This window comes from Ictalurus furcatus, chromosome 6, assembly GCF_023375685.1.
Source record: "Ictalurus furcatus strain D&B chromosome 6, Billie_1.0, whole genome shotgun sequence".
NCBI lineage: Eukaryota > Metazoa > Chordata > Actinopteri > Siluriformes > Ictaluridae > Ictalurus > Ictalurus furcatus.
The window spans coordinates 17,457,249-17,474,526 of NC_071260.1; the positions used below are offsets into that span (position 1 = coordinate 17,457,249).

A 17,278-nucleotide genomic window follows, 5' to 3' on the forward strand; every position below is an offset into this window, starting at 1 on the left:
ATTCTAAATTCTTTAGAATTCTCACCAGTCAGTGGTAAGGCTACATCGGTCTTTCGCTCTGCACAATAAAGGGCAAACCGCCTGCATGTCAACATAGACTTCAGGGTAAAACTTTTCCACAAGCATCCTCCGGTTTGCTTGTTGTCCAGAAAAGCTGAAAAGACTCGCGCAGCCCAGCCAGGAGACGCCAAATTGTCGTGGAAATTAGACAACATTCGCAGACTCGTCCTCTGAAGGTAAAAAGGTTTATTACAGAAAGATGGTTAATACAGGATAGAATAAAGCAGGATAGAATAATGAGAGCGCTCTGAAGCGCTTGTGCTGAACCACTACTATGTATATGAAAAGCAGAGCATGACACACTTCTGTGTACCGATAAGAAGCAGTTTGAAGCAGTTCAAACAGGCTTTGTTGTAGGGTCTTGGAAGATGTGCAGATGAACCTTGAACAGAAGAACATGTGAATATTAGTCGTATTAAACAGCTTTAACCCAAACAGCGTGGCGGTTTTACAACGGGGAAAATTTTCTCATTTAATTGTGAATAAATCTGTTATTTCATTAATAGAGTGTTAATTAAAGTTATTAACTGTGTGACATCTGCAAACTGTTTGTGATTTGCAGCTGCACTACTGTCAGAGCTGCTGTTATAGAAAATTAATGAAGACCTTCACCTAACACCTAACACGATGAGCTCTAACTGTACACCTGCAAAGTGTCTAATGAGGTCAGCGTGTGGAAAAAAACAACAAACAGTTTGTGTCTCTGTAAGCAGATAAACATTCTGTACTGATCTCAGTGACATGACATGGCTTTCTTAGGCGTTATCCTCTGATGAACAGAACAAAACTATTACAAAGTAAAAATTAGTAATTTCCCTCACAAGTGCTTATTACTTTCACTAACAGATGCTTTTGAAATCGTGAGCCTAAGATAATCTACTAAGGAAAAAACCCAGACAGAGCCTATATTCAGTTATAGTTTAAATGTCCTCTTGGTTAGCATCACAGTAGACGAAATAAAAACTGCTAGTGGTAATTCACTAATGACTCGTTCCCTAATTCATTGAGTTAGATTAAGGTCAAGTATGATTTTTTTTCACGTTTATAAGAAATGAATATCATACAAATGCAATGTATAATAGAGATTAATCACGAGCGTTGTTATTTTCTATTATAAACATTCGTTCCAATATCTCTCTCTCACATACACAACTTCCTGTTAAAATCGTCTCGCGATACTTTCTCTTGAGTTGCGTTGCCGCGGACAATGAAATCTCGCGATATCTGCTCAGTTTGAGCTCTATTTCACCTACCGAATATCGCAAGGTGCTGTTAGTAACAGACTGAGTGTAGACGTATAGCTAGTTAGCTGTTGTGAAATTTCAGTGTATGTTTTTTTTTTATATATTGCTACGCAGTTAAGTAATAATTATTTTGTACATTTGTTATTTGGCTTTGTCGCAGTTTGTGTTTGAACTTAATAAAGAAGAAGAGGACGACTGACGCGGTGTTTGTGAAGGAGCTGTTGGCCGTGTTCTTTTAGCTCGTTAGCCGGCTTGCTAACAAAGAAGATATTTTGTGAAAAGGAGCAATCCTCCTCACTATTTTCTCTAGTTATGAGTCATGTGGCCGTCGACGGTCTAGATCAGCAGGTAAGTTAGGCTTTCCTGAATGGCCTGGAATCTTAAACATTTCAGTTAGATTAAAATAACAACGTATTTGTTTTTTCTTAAACCCCAAACCCTCTCGGTGATCACGGGTTTATTTACACAGCGGGGTCCTGATTACCGGCAATGTTTTGTCGGATCTAAACCGGATCCCAGTCTGACTGCGAAACTGTAAAGATTAGCTTACATCCTTGGTTAGCTAGCTAGCTGGCGTATTACGCATTTCGCCAAAATCCCCATCACCGCAGCTACAGAAAAATGTTCTGCATGTAGCAGCTAGTTAGATGGCGACACACACAATGTGAATAGCACTGCGTGTGGCGTATTTGTATTTCTTTTCTTTTTTTAACCAAGTGAACTTTAATTTAGCGTTGTTTTAACGCTGTACTCGACGCCGAAGCATTACACGTGTATACAAGACGAGACAACATCGGCTTCAGCAGCCGTGAAACGGTGTAGTAGTGAGGCCCAGTCAGGAGTCTGCTAATCAGCCCCCGTCTCTCCTCGGGGCAGCTAAGGGAGGCCATTAAATATAATCAGCTCGCAGATCTTCTTTTCCAGAACGCTAGCAGCACTTACTAAGTAAGGGATCATGTTGAGGATGATTAGCTGCAGCGGCGTTAGCCTTGGCTTCTCTTTCCTCAACATCTTGTCGCTTCCACCGTCGGACATTTTGTTCACCTCGCAGATTAAAAAAAACATTACAGATAACCAAATGTTACACCCGACTATTCAAGTCTGGTAAACAATCCATTAATGTGTGTACATTCACTTTTTTTTAGTTTTCAAAAAGTAAACATTGTTTCCAGGAGATATTTTATGGCTGGAAGATGCGTGTAAAATGCGCCACACTACAGAGAGCCGCGTGCGCTGCCGGATGCAGTCACCACTGCGCATGCGCCTGTCATCCAGCCTAACATCTCTCACACACAAGGTTTACCAAGATGTACACAAGCTCTCCAACGATCAGTGCACTGATTACAAAATCCGTGCTTACAGCTAGGTTCTGGACTTCTCCTATATGGCAGAGGTTCTCTAAGTGGAGTAGACCTGGGCTCCCTGACTGTTAAAAAAAGAAAAGAAAATCGCAATCTACTTTTTTTTTTTTTAAAAGTCAGAGTTAAGGTGTTTGTTATTGAGTTCTTTACAGTTCTTTACTGGTCACTTGACTTGTTATGGCTTTAATCCAAGCCTCAATAACTCAAAAACAAGGCAGTCTATAAATAATGCCAACTTAGACTTCATGTCTTCTGTCAGTGGATGGTTCAGAGGAAAAAGCTCTAGAGTCCAAATAACTAGGTAAACTATTACAGTATAATATGCCTAATGTTACTTACTGATTACTTACTGAACAGTAAGCCTAAGGTTTAAAAGAATTGGCTTATGTGGATTAAATACATCTGTACTGAGGGAGTTTGTGAAATTGATTTTCCAGTTAAAGGCTCCAAACTGTTTGTGAACCTCTGTGAGAGACGATGGTAGTGTGCTGCTGAAGTACTGTGTAGTTAAAGTCTCGGTGGAATCTAACATAAGATGTATCCACAATCCAACCCATGTAGTCTCACACAGCGTTCCTACTACAGTCAGCATGTACTAAAAGTGGATTATTAGTAGTTGCACTGTCGTATTTATTGACTGATGGTTGACTTTCTTATCTTTTTCTTTTCCCCCTAGCTTTCTGCCCTAGACTTGAACTCTGCAGACGGGCAGGGCGGAGGCACTGGCAGTAAGTTTGACAATCCCGGTTCACTTTACATTTGCACTTTTAGATGGTGGGGGAATTTCTCCCATCAGCCTTAAGCATTCATTGATTTGTTTCTCTAGAGGAACTGTTAAAGTTTCTGTGTGGAATCCCACAAGAAATGTCTCTTTTCAGAGAGGAAATAAATACACTTTTAAAAAAGTGTATACACATGTTTAATAGTTCTCTCACTTACACTATATGGCCAAAAGTTTATGGACACCTGTCCATTACAACCATAAATCTCATTCCAGATTCAGTCCCCCTTTGCTGTTATAATAACCTCCAATATTCTGGGAAGGTTTTCCTCTAGATTTGATACATGCTGTGGGGATCTGTGTTTATTCAGACACGAGTGTTGGTGAGGTCAGGCAGTGATGTTGGGCGACGAGGCCTAGGGTGCAGTCAGCGCTTCAGTTCATCCCAGAGGTGTTCAGTGGACGCTCAAGTTCTCTCACTAAACTCAGCAAATCATGTGTTCATGTGCTTTGTGCACAGGAGCATTGTTATGCTGGGATAGGTTTAGGCATCTTAGTTGTAGTGAAGGGAAACTGTAATGCTAGAGCATACAAAGACATCCTATACAGCTGTGTGCTTTTGTGGCAATAGTTTGGGCAAGAACCATGTATGGCTATGATGGTCAGGTGTGCACATTGGCCATATAGTGTATATTTTGATTGTATTGTAGATGCACTCTTGTCAGTCTTTCTGTTTAGTTTGTATAGTATTATGGTTGTATATGATTACAATGTACATGTAATGTCTGAAATTTAATGCTCCACACCCATTTAAGTGTCCATTTATTGAGATTTCTTTTAAACTCCAGGGCGTTACATTCCTCCTCACTTGAGAAACAAAGATGCTGGTAAAAATGGTAAGTGTTTTCATATTGGTTTTACCAACAACCGATTGTTGCTTTTATTGAAATATATCCCATCCCTTTTTATTTATTTATTTATTCCCTCCCCCAGCAACACCAAATTAAATGCTGTTGTTTACAGACTGTGCCTTTAGCATTCTAGGAGCACGAGTTGCATGTTTAACAGATGTGTGTAGATAAAAGCAGTGATTCAAAACAAACTTATCGAAGTATATTTTAAACACATCAGGTAGTGCAGTATGTTTTCCAGTGCAGTGATTAAGGCTTACTGTGTGTAAGTTTTTATTTACTTATTTATTTTTGACATGAATTGTCACTCTCAACTTTATTTTATGCAGGTTTCTTTCATTTTTGCTCATAAAATTTTGTATATATATATATATATATTTTTTTTTTTGCATAGTCTTAATATTTGATTATTGCTCATTTGAATGAGTCTGTAATGTTTTGCAGAGGTTTTGAGTTTAATGTGAGTGGAGAGTTGTGGTGTTTGTTTTGGAAAGCTGATGATGAGTTGATCCACGTTCTTGTGAAGAATTTTTTTTTTGAAAACATTGTTTTTCAAACTTTGGTAGAAAAAAAGCAGGTTTATATGTTGTCCTTTTGTATTCATTTTTTTTTAAAATATATATTTCCTTACGTTTTACTGCTTTTTTTTTTTTTTTTTATTTCTTCACAGCAGGAAATGCTTATTCCTCTAGTAGACAGAGCAGTTATACAGTGCCACCAGTACTGAGCTGTAAGTTTTTGCCCGCTTTGCTATGGGTGCTCCGCATTCCCAAATGCATGAAAGTTTAATTACATGTCCAGATCCAACATATAAGGCCAATATATAAATCTCAAAGTTTACTGGGCATAGTCAGTGATCTTACCACTTTGAACAGATCAGTGCAATGAATCCTTCTCACACTTGTGTTCTGTTTAGAGAAGTAGCCAAACCCTGTGTGCTGTGACTGACTGACTGTTCCTGCTCCACACAAATGGCAATCAGTTGTGGTCACTTGTGTTTCTCTCCTTTTCTCTCTCTTCCAGTTGAGTCTAGGGTTGTGCAGGAAGAGGAATAGGGTTGTTGACACTACACACTTCAGTATAGACAACACATTTTAAAGACAGTCTCTTGGTTTTACACAGTATGAAGCTGTTTCATGGATTTCTTCTGAGCAGGATCCATAAATTCAGCTCCCTGAGAGAAACAGCATTCACTTTACAATTGTATTGGTAGCCATTAGAGTAACCTTGATTCTTTTGCCTTTTTGCCCGTATGAAGAAAGGGTTTGTCCTTAAGTGCACTGTGCCTCTGCTCAGGTTACCCAAGATACCCATCTCAGGAGCTTTCCTTCTATCACGCATACAGTGGTGGCTGCCAAGACAGATGTGGTACACCTGTATCTCTGTATTTGCATGGGACGTGTAATGTCCCCTCCCCCCACCCCCCTTTTTTGCCTTTGGCCCTCAAGCTGACTGCTACTATATGCAGTGATCAGTCACAGCATTATGATCTTTGTGAAAGAGAATGAAGTTAGCAGAATTTGCAAACTAATTAATGCTCTAATATTATTATGGGAATGCCTGCTTTTGCTGCATGCTTAACTGTGTTTATTTATGTAGGTTTATATGATTGTTCAGATTGAAATCTCTTATGAGAGTATCTGCTCTGTGTCTGCTGGTATAGACTTTGACTGTAGAGGTAAGAGTAGATTAACTGTTATTGATTCCACCATTATTAATTAAGTGTTCTATGTATTATAGTAATTGGTGATTAAATAATTAATTAACGTAATTGTGTTGTTAGTATATTCTGTTGAATGTTCGTCTGTGTTGCGAGATGGTCGCTGAGCGCCTACTGCCCCAACACCACAGTACAGAGTTGCATGGATTCTCAAATATCCCTTGCTCTCTTATTGAGTCGTGACAGTTTTGTACTTGTATGAATCCCAGTTTTGTATATTTCAGTGTGAAGAGATCTACTCAAAACCCCACCTCCATTTTCTCCCAGTTTAGTCATTGCTAATTCCCTCTTCCATAGCTAGAATTTTCCTCTGTTCCACAGCAAATATGAGCCTGGGAAGATGAATGCAAACACGTGCTTCCTTGATTTATTTGTATTTTTGTTCATGTTGATGCATACATTGTTTTATCCAGAGAGTACTTATTTGCTTCTTGTTGTTAGCTACATGCTTACGCTGAAATTTTGGTGGATTCTGAACAGATTGCTGCGCACCATGACTTTGAGTCAGCTCTTGAGGGATTCAGGAAAAAAGTGTTTTGTTTTATTGTTCGTCTGTAGTAAGAATATGATTGGCCTGGTCACTTGGGATGTTGCTGGAGAGCTGTGAGGTTGTGCTCCACATATTACCCTTGTGTGTGCAGTGTCAGCAGTGTGGCCACCGGTGGGCATGAGGACACAGTCGGTGTGCTCAGATTGCCTGACCACTGTGGTAATTGTAGAGCAGCTGGTATGACATGGCGTGACATGTCCTTTCATCACTGTTTTTAGTTTGGCTCGTTGTCTGCCAAGTTGCAGCTGATACTGTTCAGGTTGGCCTGCTGTTGTCTAGTCCTTGCAGTGAAGTCTGCTGAATTTGAAAAGGGTAACAGCACATCTGTGTGGTGTAGTCGTTGTTTCTTTTTAACTAGAACTGGAGCCTGAAGGGATAATGGTGAGGCTGTCTTGGCAAAGCTGGTTTGTTGGTTGCCTTCATGTGGTTTGATTAGCACTAGTTCCACCTCTGGTTAGATTATAGACGAGTATTTTAATAAACATGCCCTTCCTCTTTGTACCTCGTGTTTGGTCCACTTTTCTCACCTGAATCACTATATGCTAATGCTTTCACTTGCTTTTTGACAACTACTGCTCGCTCACCCAGTACCAATGGGAACAGGGCTTGGGAATCCACATCATGCCACGCTGCGTTGTGGGATTGATCTGATGTATGGTCTGCAAAAGCAATTCATTCAAATCAAGCAGATGATGTGAATGGCTTTGTGACCGTTAACAGGGTGTGGAACATGCCTAGGAAGAGAAAGCACTTGAAATATTTAAACCTTTTATCTAAACACCCCCTTCATTTTTTATTTATTTGTTTGTTTATTATTATTCCTCCCCCCCCCAAAACACAATTTGCTTTTGCTGATTTCCAGCTCTCACTGATCACATGACTGCTGAAGAGGGTGAAGGTTCCTCGGAGACTTGTGAAGCCAACTGGATCATCCTTTTGAACTTGTGCTCATGCGGTGTGTCAGGGCAGTGTAACACACAGATCTATCTACCCTATTCCACATACGTGATCACTGACACCCACAATTGGCTAGTGTTGCACTGATTAAAGAGGGGAGAGAGTAATACCGTCCCTCCCACTCACAGAACATGGCAAATTTTACTCCCTCGGCTCCTGGCCTTGGATGACAGTGGCGTTGTTGGGATCTCCTGGCAGTGGGGTGAATTTTTTTTATTTTTTTATTTATTTATTTTTTTTTCTGCTCAAAGGGGCAATATTTTGAGAAAGATTGTGGTTAATGACATTCCTTACAAACTACCAAACAATAATTGGAACAATTAATGGATTACCGATTCAGAAGAGCTTTGTCCTTTTTGCCTTTTTATTTTATTTTTTTATTATTTGTGTGTGATGCGAGTCCAGTCACACAACAAGCAGGTCAATATAGGAATTATGGAAAACTAGGAATTGATATTACAAACATCCTTTACCCCCTAATTTCAGCTTTGTCTTTGTCTAGAGAAGAAAAATCTGTTTAAGCTTTCATAATCTTCTTGGGCTGTGTGCATATGATTGAACTACACAACTATGTCAACAGAGTGAGCAAGAGAGACGGAAAAGTAATTAACTCATTTTAAATAGATAACATAGTAGTTAAATAATTTATTAATTCTCTAGACTGAAAATGCCATTTTCCCCCACCTGCTACAGAAAGTAACTTCTTTTTTTGTTTTATTGCTGAGACCTGAGTGTTATGTTTGTCATGTGAGAGATCTTATTACTTTTCTTGCTACTATAAAATATTTATGTACGTTAAAAACAAAAACCTTTAAGGATTAAAAAAAAAATGCTCAAGATGACTCAAATTTGAAAAGTAACCATAGCTTGATTGTTAGGGGCAAGTAAGTCGTGCATATTGAAACAATATGGTGATTTCCCACAAGTCATTGCAGCGTGACATCACATTCCCAAGCCCTATTATTATTTTTTTTTTGTGGGCTTGGCTTTTGGCTCCCTTTCCTCAAATGTCTACAGTTAGCCCTGCTTCTTGCCAATTGCTTGCTCAGATTTCCTTTTTGTTCTCGGTGGAAGACTCTCCTGGATGGGACGGTGGTCATAACAACTGCTTTGTTAATGGATACCATGACAATCGCATGAATGGGGCCGGAAACTTTAATCGTGGTCCCCCTCGCAGTGACAGAGGTGTCCGCGGCAGCTTCCGTGGAAATAGGGGTGGTGGTACCTTCAACCAACCCATGCATAACACAAGTAAGAATTTCTATTCCTATGGTTTAAAAAAACCCAAAAAACTTTCTGTAAACCATCTTGACACATTATTTTTGTAGCCTACAGTAGCTTTGAAAACAAAGATGGAGGCTGGAACACAGGCTTGAACAGGGATGCGTACTCCAGCTTTGGTGGACGTTCCGACAGAGGGAAGTCTACTTTCTTAAATGATAGGGGGACAGGCTCAAGAGGAAGGTAAAGAACATTACTTGGCATGTTTCTAGAGAACATTTACTGTTAATAAGTAAATATTTTCATTTGAGGTAATTCATAAACATTCTTGCTAAGCAGACTAAAAAATGCTAGGATGCCGTGTATTAAAAACAATGTTATTGTTCAGGTTTGAGCGTGGGGGCTTTAGCGCTGGAGGTGGAATAGGAAACAGTCGGTGGGTAGAAGAGCCCAGAGATGAAGAGGACTGGTCAAAGCCTACCCCACCCAACGAGCGTCTGGAACAGTAGGTTCCAGAACCAACTGCTAATTACGCTTCCTCAAAGAGCCTATCTGCTGCTTTTAACAAAGCCTTTCTTCTCTCTCTGTTTCTCTCTGTCTTTCCCCATCGGTTGCCATCAGCGAGCTGTTCTCTGGAAGTAACACAGGGATTAACTTTGAGAAGTATGACGACATTCCTGTGGAGGCCACTGGCAGCAACTGCCCTGGCCCTATTGATAATGTAAGTCTCGCAGTGATGATTTCAAGGAAAATCTGCAAATCTCGGTCACCAAAGCTGAATATGGCATGATATTGCTTCTTTTCAGTTCCATGATCTCGACATGGGGGAAATCATAATGGGTAACATAACTCTGAGCCGCTACACCCGTCCCACCCCTGTGCAGAAGCATGCCATTCCCATCATCAAGGCCAAGAGGGACCTGATGGCCTGTGCTCAGACAGGTAGGTCATTTTCCACATCCAGTACAACACTAAACTTCTTCCTTGTCCTTATGAGTGGCTGTTTGTCAGCATGCTATATTGTTGGTGTTGCATTTTCTCAGGCTCTGGGAAGACTGCAGCATTTCTGCTCCCGGTGTTGAGTCAGATCTTTACCGATGGACCAGGAGAGGCCTTGCAAGCTTCTAAAACCAGTGGCCAGGTACTAATGCACTTCTGATCTGATCTTTTTAGCCACCAATATGTAACTTTTATTTTTGGAAAGGCCTTTATGGCTTGCAAATGATTTTTGATATGGCTCGGTTACAGCGCAAATTCTAACTGCATTGCTTTTATTAGGAGAATGGAAAATATGGCCGCCGTAAGCAGTATCCCATCTCCTTGGTCCTGGCTCCAACCAGAGAACTTGCTCTACAGATCTACGACGAAGCCAGGAAGGTACGTCCAACAGTTTCCTCACTCTTGGCAGACGTGAACGAGAAGTTCTTTTCAGATATGATCATTGCTTACTGGTCTGTGTTGCAGTTCGCATACCGCTCCAGAGTGCGCCCCTGCGTAGTGTATGGAGGGGCTGACATTGGCCAGCAGATCCGGGAACTGGAGAGGGGCTGTCACCTATTGGTGGCCACACCAGGACGTCTGGTAGACATGATGGAGCGTGGCAAGATCGGCCTGGATTATTGCAAGTGAGTGCTGGAACCAGACGTGCAGTGTGAAGAGATCAGTGGTTTCATGCACTTAATCTCATGGAGGCACTTTTTTTAGTTTCTTCTTGGAAAGTGAGAATAAATGTCTGTTTTTCCTCTCTACCAGTTACCTGGTTTTAGACGAAGCTGACCGAATGCTGGACATGGGTTTTGAACCACAAATCAGGCGTATCGTGGAGCAGGACACTATGCCACCCAAAGGCGCACGTCAAACCATGATGTTCAGTGCCACCTTTCCCAAGGAGATTCAGGTATGTTTCCACTCCACTTTTTGCTTGTTCACGTCATTTGCTTTATTAGCAGCTGTTAAGACTGTACGTGTCGTTTGCAGATCTTGGCCCGTGACTTCCTGGAGGAGTATGTCTTCTTGGCTGTGGGCCGTGTAGGCTCCACCTCAGAGAACATTACCCAGAAGGTGGTCTGGGTTGAAGAGAGTGACAAACGCTCATTCCTGCTGGATCTGCTGAATGCCACAGGTAGAGCCACCTGTCCCAGTGCTAGGCTGTAATCTGTAGAGTAAACAGTCATACCTGTAGAAAGTTTCCCAGGTTTATACTGCTGAAATAGACATGAAACCAGGGGTAGTAACGAGGTATTAAAAGGTTCAATGTTTGTTGCAGAATTTGGTGTTTCGTAGCCTTGTTTAATGTAGTCACTAATATCTGCTTGTGGGTCTTGAAGAAAAGATTGATCGATTTATCTGTACTGTACTGCACTTTGGTTTTGTTTTTTGAAAAGAAACTTGTTTCAGTGGTAAAAGATGCATAAAATTTACTGGGAGGTTTGGTTCTATTTAGTCATTCCAAGTGAGGTTCAGGAAAATGCAGCTGAAACTCCTGCGAGGCCAGGTAAGTGTGGGCTTTGCAGTCCAACATGATAAAACATGTATACATTCCATTGGCCTTCTTTACATTTCTACTTTTCCCCTCCTCCATATGCTTTAATATATCGAGGTTTTATTTATTTATTTTTTAAAAATTTTTTTTTTAAATATAAAAAAAAGGTAGGAGGCTTATCTAATACTCATCCACTCTTTTAGCTCTGTCTTCTGCCGAAGGTATAATTTTAGTTTTTGGTATGTGTAATTTGCCTGCGACGTGACCCATTTTCCATCCGTTTGGACGCTGCCTCTGGAAATCGTGGCTAACCGTGGTAACAGATTTTCCAGTTGTGCAACTGAAGTCATTTTTAAACTTGCTGCATCCAAGTAAGCCTGTTGCTTTAACTCAAAGGACATGCCCATTTAATTAAAACGCGTCCTTAAAATGGACGAGAGGGAATGAAAATGGCCTTGATTTGGTGTTTCCATGGTTACCAGCACGACATTTATGCAGATGAATGTGAGCGGCTGCTTGGACAAGCTCTCGTCTGTACCCTTACCATAGCAACTTAGCATGGAGACACAAAAGCATGTAGAGGAGCGTCACTGGTCACTGTTGCCATCTCAGCGTTATCTAAGCAAAGGCTGCTGCTGTTCTGCAGAGGGTTGCGGGTGAGAAGATGGGGCGTGAATGGAGTCTTTTCAAAGAAAGGCCTTGTTCACTCCGGACTCGCTCACCTCACATCCTCGAGTTTTGCTTTGATAGCCATTAAAGAAAGCTGTGACAAACATTGAACCCAGTTTTTTTCCATGTTCCTTTCTTTTAAGGCAAGGGTCCGTTTCACTACTCGCATTTTGATTCAATGAAGGAATTTCACTTAATGGTTGTCAGATGATGCGAAACTGTCTTGCTCGCCATGTTTCAGTTGTCATTATACTTTTATTTTTGGATATGTTTTGTTTGAAGCGGCTTGCTCTCAGGTGGCATGTAGACCTCAGACTGTGTTTCTGGATGCAGGAAAAGATTCCCTCACACTGGTGTTTGTGGAGACTAAGAAGGGTGCAGATGCCCTGGAAGACTTCCTGTATCGTGAGGGCTATGCTTGTACCAGCATCCACGGTGACCGCTCTCAGAGGGATCGGGAGGATGCGCTTCACCAGTTCCGCTCGGGCCGTTGCCCCATTATGGTCGCCACAGCAGTGAGTATATCCCGAGTTTTATGTAAAAGTCCGCGTCTCTTGAGTTGTGGTGCAGTAATGCTAATATCATTCCCAACATCGCAGGTGGCTGCCCGTGGTCTGGATATCAGCAACGTGAAGCACGTCATCAACTTTGACCTGCCCAGTGACATTGAGGAGTACGTCCATCGCATTGGACGCACAGGACGTGTGGGAAACCTTGGTGAGTTCATCAAAGTACATTAGTGGGCTGAGAGTTCGACTTTTGGTGCAACTCCAGTGAATTTGATGAAAAATGTAATTTTTAAAAAAAAAATCATATGCTCTTTATCATTTTATTTTTTAGACAAAGCTGACTTCACACAAGTAATGACATCATCTGTTCAGATTATTATGAACTACCTTTTCACTGTGTGTGATGAACTTGTCTAACAAAATAACAATTTTTCATGCGTAACATGAAAATGAAGATTTATTAAATGCGCCAGTAGTTATAACGTTTCAAAGAATTTTGAATTCCATGAGTAGAGCCTGCAATCGCCTCTTGTTGTTAACAAAATGCTGAATGGAAAAAAAAAATTGTCTACCAGCCAAAGACTTTGTGGCATTAGGGTTTGTTGAGGGCTTTATAAAATCCTGATCTGCTCCCAGCTCTGTACTGTAAAAATGACCATAATACACATCTCTGTATAGATTCTGCCTGCAAATGATTAACATGGTGCATCTTTCTGTGGGTGACACCCAACACCCTCAACTCCACTCATCAATTCAGGAAAAAAATATCCACTACTCCAATCTGACTTTTTTTTTTTATTTTTTTAAAAATGATACTTGTGTATGAATTCAGGTTTGGCCACCTCTTTCTACAATGACAAGAACAGCAACATCACCAAGGACCTGCTGGACATCTTGGTGGAGGCAAAACAGGAGGTTCCTTCCTGGCTGGAGAGCTTGGCCTTTGAGCACCAGCACAAGAACAGCACACGAGGCCGCTCCAAGAGGTGCAACCTTCTTGTTCATTTAGACCTTCTGTTCGTGTGTGTTTTTGTTTTTTAAATTTGTGCGTTTATGCTTTAGCGCTTACGGTTTTGAGTTCTAATGTTGCATGGGTGTGCAGGTTCTCTGGAGGTTTTGGAGCCAGAGATTACCGTCAGATGGCTGGAAGTGGCAGCAGCTTTGGCACCCGTGGTGCTCGTAATCCAGGAGGCCATGGAGGCAACCGAGGTTTTGGTGGTAATAAGGGTAAGTGTAACTCCTTTTGCATGTGAAACCTCTCATACCACAACGAGATTCCTTTAAAAAAAATTTAAAAAAAATAAATTAAAATGGTCTTTTTTTTGTCTAAAATAGTACCCCCCCTTTAAAAAACACCATTCGCACTGATTAGCCAGCTCTCCCCTAACAAAGAGCTACTTTTGACCAGTGAGGGTGAACTTGCGCTTCTTATCGTTCACTTGAATCCAGTGGCTCATGCTACTTTACACAGCAACTTGAACGCTCAAAGAAAAGCACTTATTTTGCATAGATGAGCTCACTAATGCCCGTGATTAGTTTCTGTTACAGTGATGAGAGAGAGAGAGAGAGAGAGAGAGAGAGAGAGATGCCATCCTTCCCAGCCATAAAGCATGACCAGTTTTGTTCCCTTGGATAAAATAGGCTTTTGTAGATTATTTATTTATTTATTTATTTATTTATTTCCACCCTTTTCTTCATCTCTTTTCTCTCAGGTGGCTTTGGAAATTTTGTCAGTGACGGATATGGGGGAAGTTATGGGAACTACGCAGGAAACTACACCCAAGTGGACTGGTGGGGCAACTAAATGTCTCTGTGCAGTGGCTCACCATGCCAGACTAGCTGAATGGAAACCACATGTTAACTTAAGCCAGACTCTGCGCCCTGTGTAGCTTTAAGAACTCGCAGTACATTACACGCTGTGATTCTCTGCCTGCGTTCAGAATGGCTGTGGCAGAACAGAGTGTCATTTTGTAGTCAGGAAACAACGATGGACACCCAGTTATGTTTGATCTAGAACATTGGGCTTAGTTTTCAACTGCACTTTTTCTTTGTTTCGAAGCAAAAACTGAGGATCATTTATATGTTAATGTACTGTGCCTTTAAATTTAAACAGGACATTGTTTTATCATTTCACTGAATGAACTTTGGCCAAGAGCTCAATTTGTTTTTGTTTATAAGGCATATAAAGCTTGTATTAAATCAAACCTTGGCAAAAAGGAAAATGTGGCTTGACTGAGTCACGATTTCATTTGAACTTCAAAATTGACCTTAGGGATATCATGTAGCCTACATAACAGGCCAGAGAACTAACAGCTCATGGAAGCAGCACAGAAACACTGGACAAGTGTTTTCATATGTGGCAACTTTGCTGTAAAGGATAAAGAGTTCTGACTTTTTGCTCACTCTATCCTGGGTAGGCACCTATTTAGGTATATGGTAGTCTTCAGAAAGGCCATTCCAGTTGTGATAGGAATAGTCATGACAAACTGGTAAACACTCTGTGTTTACCTACACTCTGGTTAATGATACACAGTGCTGGAACTTGTTACTCCACTGCTTTTAATTGACTTGACAGTGTTATGGCAGCTAGTAAGTACCACATGCTAGCCACTGTTAGCAGGCAGCATTTTTTTGTTCTTTTTTTTTTTTTTTTTTCTTGAAACATTTTGATGGAAGAAATATGAAGTTATTATTTGGGGGTAAAACACAAACTTTTGATAATGTTTCATCACAAAAAAAACAACAAAAATATGCGTGCCAACTTAAAGGCGAAATTCAAATAGCTTAAAACGGACCATAGTACCAAAGCGACCCTGCCTCTCGTCATGGCCTCTTTGGTCGTATACGCATGCTAGTGTTTTGTTTTTTGGTCAAGGACAGAGGACAAATTCTGTCGCAGGCTTTATTTTATTACAAACGTTTTCTCTTTTCAAGCTGCGTTGGAAGGCATGGCTCATGTTCCTAAGCTGAGGTGTTAGGAAATGGCTGAGTCCATTCTGAGGCATTGGCAGATATGCACAGGGTTTTCGGAGTTGGGCCTGGCATGCTCTCGGGCTCCGCTGCACTGTGGTGGTCACGATCACTGTGTGGTGGCCAAACACCAGGTTTGCCCTCCTTTGTGGTACATTTTTAATGCTGTCGTCTCCAAGAGTTCATCTGCTCTGATGTAAACTAACCGCTGGCTCAGAGCCAGCTTTCTGCTTCCTTTAAAGAGGAAGGAAACCTCAGAGAGGAGGAGGAAAAAAAAGCATTTAACTCAAGTGCAATATATTTTTCTTCTCAAGTGTGTTGTGCCTTGACATAATTTTTCTTTTTTCTTTTTTTTTTTTTAATTGATTAATTCAAGCAGATGCACTGACAGTATTAAGAACTTAAAGATGAATGGTGCTACTTAAGTTAGGTCTAGGCCCATGATGTATGTTGTGCCCATCAAGTTTTACAAAGTTCTTTTATTGCACATCTAGAGTTTTATATATAAATGTCTTGAGTGTGTGTTCTCAAGCTTCCAAATGTTGTGAATGGGGAGACAGAAACGCAGCTTGTTTACAAAAGGGGAAGGGTTCTCAATATTTACCAGGATTTATTTGGGACCAGGGGGGATCAGCAGTGGGGAATTTAGCTCTTTGCACACAGATTTCTAGATTCTACTTTTGCTGCTAGTTTTGTGTAATTTATTAAGCATTTTTGAGAAATATTTATTTTTGTAAGCCTCAAAGCGATTCTTTGAACGTTTCAAGAAACTTGACCAAAAGACAGTACAAAAACACTGGCACTTGAATGTTGAATGTCACCTGTATGCGTGGAATTTCTATACTTGGGGTAGTGTGAGCTTTTTAATGTTTCAGACTATATTGGACTGAGTCAGTATCCACAGCTGTTGAAGGCCTCCAGGCCATATTTCTATATAAATACCGATTGGCTCTCAAAATTGGAAATAAGAGACAAACATGCCAAGGTTTGGAATAGTGTTCAAATGACCTAATAATTTCCTAGCTGTATCAGTGCATAAAGTGTCCAGTTTCTCCAAATGTGTGCATTTATTCTTTTTAAAAATGTAATTTTGTTCTGTTAGGGGTTTTGTTTCAGTGAATGTCTGGCACAAGGCAATCTTAAACATGTGGTTCTTCTCTAGTGTTGCATTTGCATATACAGTGCCTCTGAGTTTACGCCTCTGAGGAGCAGTTAGCAGGTGATGGTGCTAACAGACACCTGCTGTGGAATTTAATGTTGAACCCTGCAGGAAAAGATGCAAAAGCCTTTCACTTGCTAACTTTTTCTCAGAGTGACCCCAGAGCACTTTAGATTTAGTATTTGCTTTATGTAGTAGTGTAGAAGCTATGCACGGCATGAGAGAACTCATCTGTGCGTTTATTGTATGATTTTACCAAAATAAAAGTTTGAAATGCTCATTCAAATACACAACCAAGCATGTTTTCTAAAATGTTTGTTTGTTGTAGCAGAAAATGGGGAAGAACATGTAGCAGCTGTTAACGGTGTGGCTAAAACCTTTATTGGACTTGTGGATTAAGTTTGTTTACAACTGATAAAATCATTCTTTCCTGGACTCATTCCTTGTCTTCATTTTATTTCAAGGATAAAATGTACCTAAAACTATATTTGTCACTTCGTAAGAAAACACCAGCGTGTGAAATTATATACCTGCTTGTTATTAATAATCTGAAGTGCCTGTTTAAAAAACAAAAAAAAAAAAAAAAAGCTATTTTGATCTTTCATTCTAAATCCAGTGCGATGGAGAGCTACACGCTCAGTGATGGAGTTAAAGTGATAGTTCATCTACAAATGAAAATTGTCATCATTTACTCAGCCTCATGTCGTTCCAAACCCATAAGACTTTTGTTCATCTTCGGAACAC

The 17,278-nt window shown here is 40.6% G+C and overlaps 1 protein-coding gene across 7 annotated transcripts; it reads left to right on the top strand.

Moving 5' to 3' along the window:
- The first annotated feature begins 31 nt into the window (after nt 1-31).
- ddx3xa (DEAD-box helicase 3 X-linked a) lies at nt 32-16,969 on the top strand. Of its 7 annotated transcripts, XM_053626803.1 has the most exons (22): nt 32-236; nt 1,465-1,652; nt 3,342-3,393; nt 4,235-4,282; nt 4,968-5,027; nt 5,594-5,665; nt 8,599-8,775; nt 8,853-8,988; nt 9,134-9,250; nt 9,367-9,466; nt 9,552-9,687; nt 9,789-9,886; nt 10,024-10,122; nt 10,210-10,370; nt 10,498-10,642; nt 10,723-10,867; nt 11,189-11,239; nt 12,230-12,411; nt 12,496-12,613; nt 13,238-13,391; nt 13,508-13,632; nt 14,118-16,969. In XM_053626803.1, the coding sequence occupies exons 2-22, from the start codon at nt 1,617-1,619 to the stop codon at nt 14,207-14,209; spliced, it is 2,304 nt and encodes a 767-aa protein (XP_053482778.1). In that variant the 5' UTR covers nt 32-236; nt 1,465-1,616; the 3' UTR covers nt 14,210-16,969. The 7 variants fall into 7 exon arrangements, with proteins under 7 accessions (XP_053482778.1, XP_053482777.1, XP_053482779.1 ...); XM_053626802.1 differs by lacking the exon at nt 32-236 and having other exon boundaries at nt 1,348-1,652; XM_053626804.1 differs by lacking the exons at nt 32-236; nt 11,189-11,239 and having other exon boundaries at nt 1,348-1,652.
- The last annotated feature ends 309 nt before the right edge of the window (nt 16,970-17,278 follow it).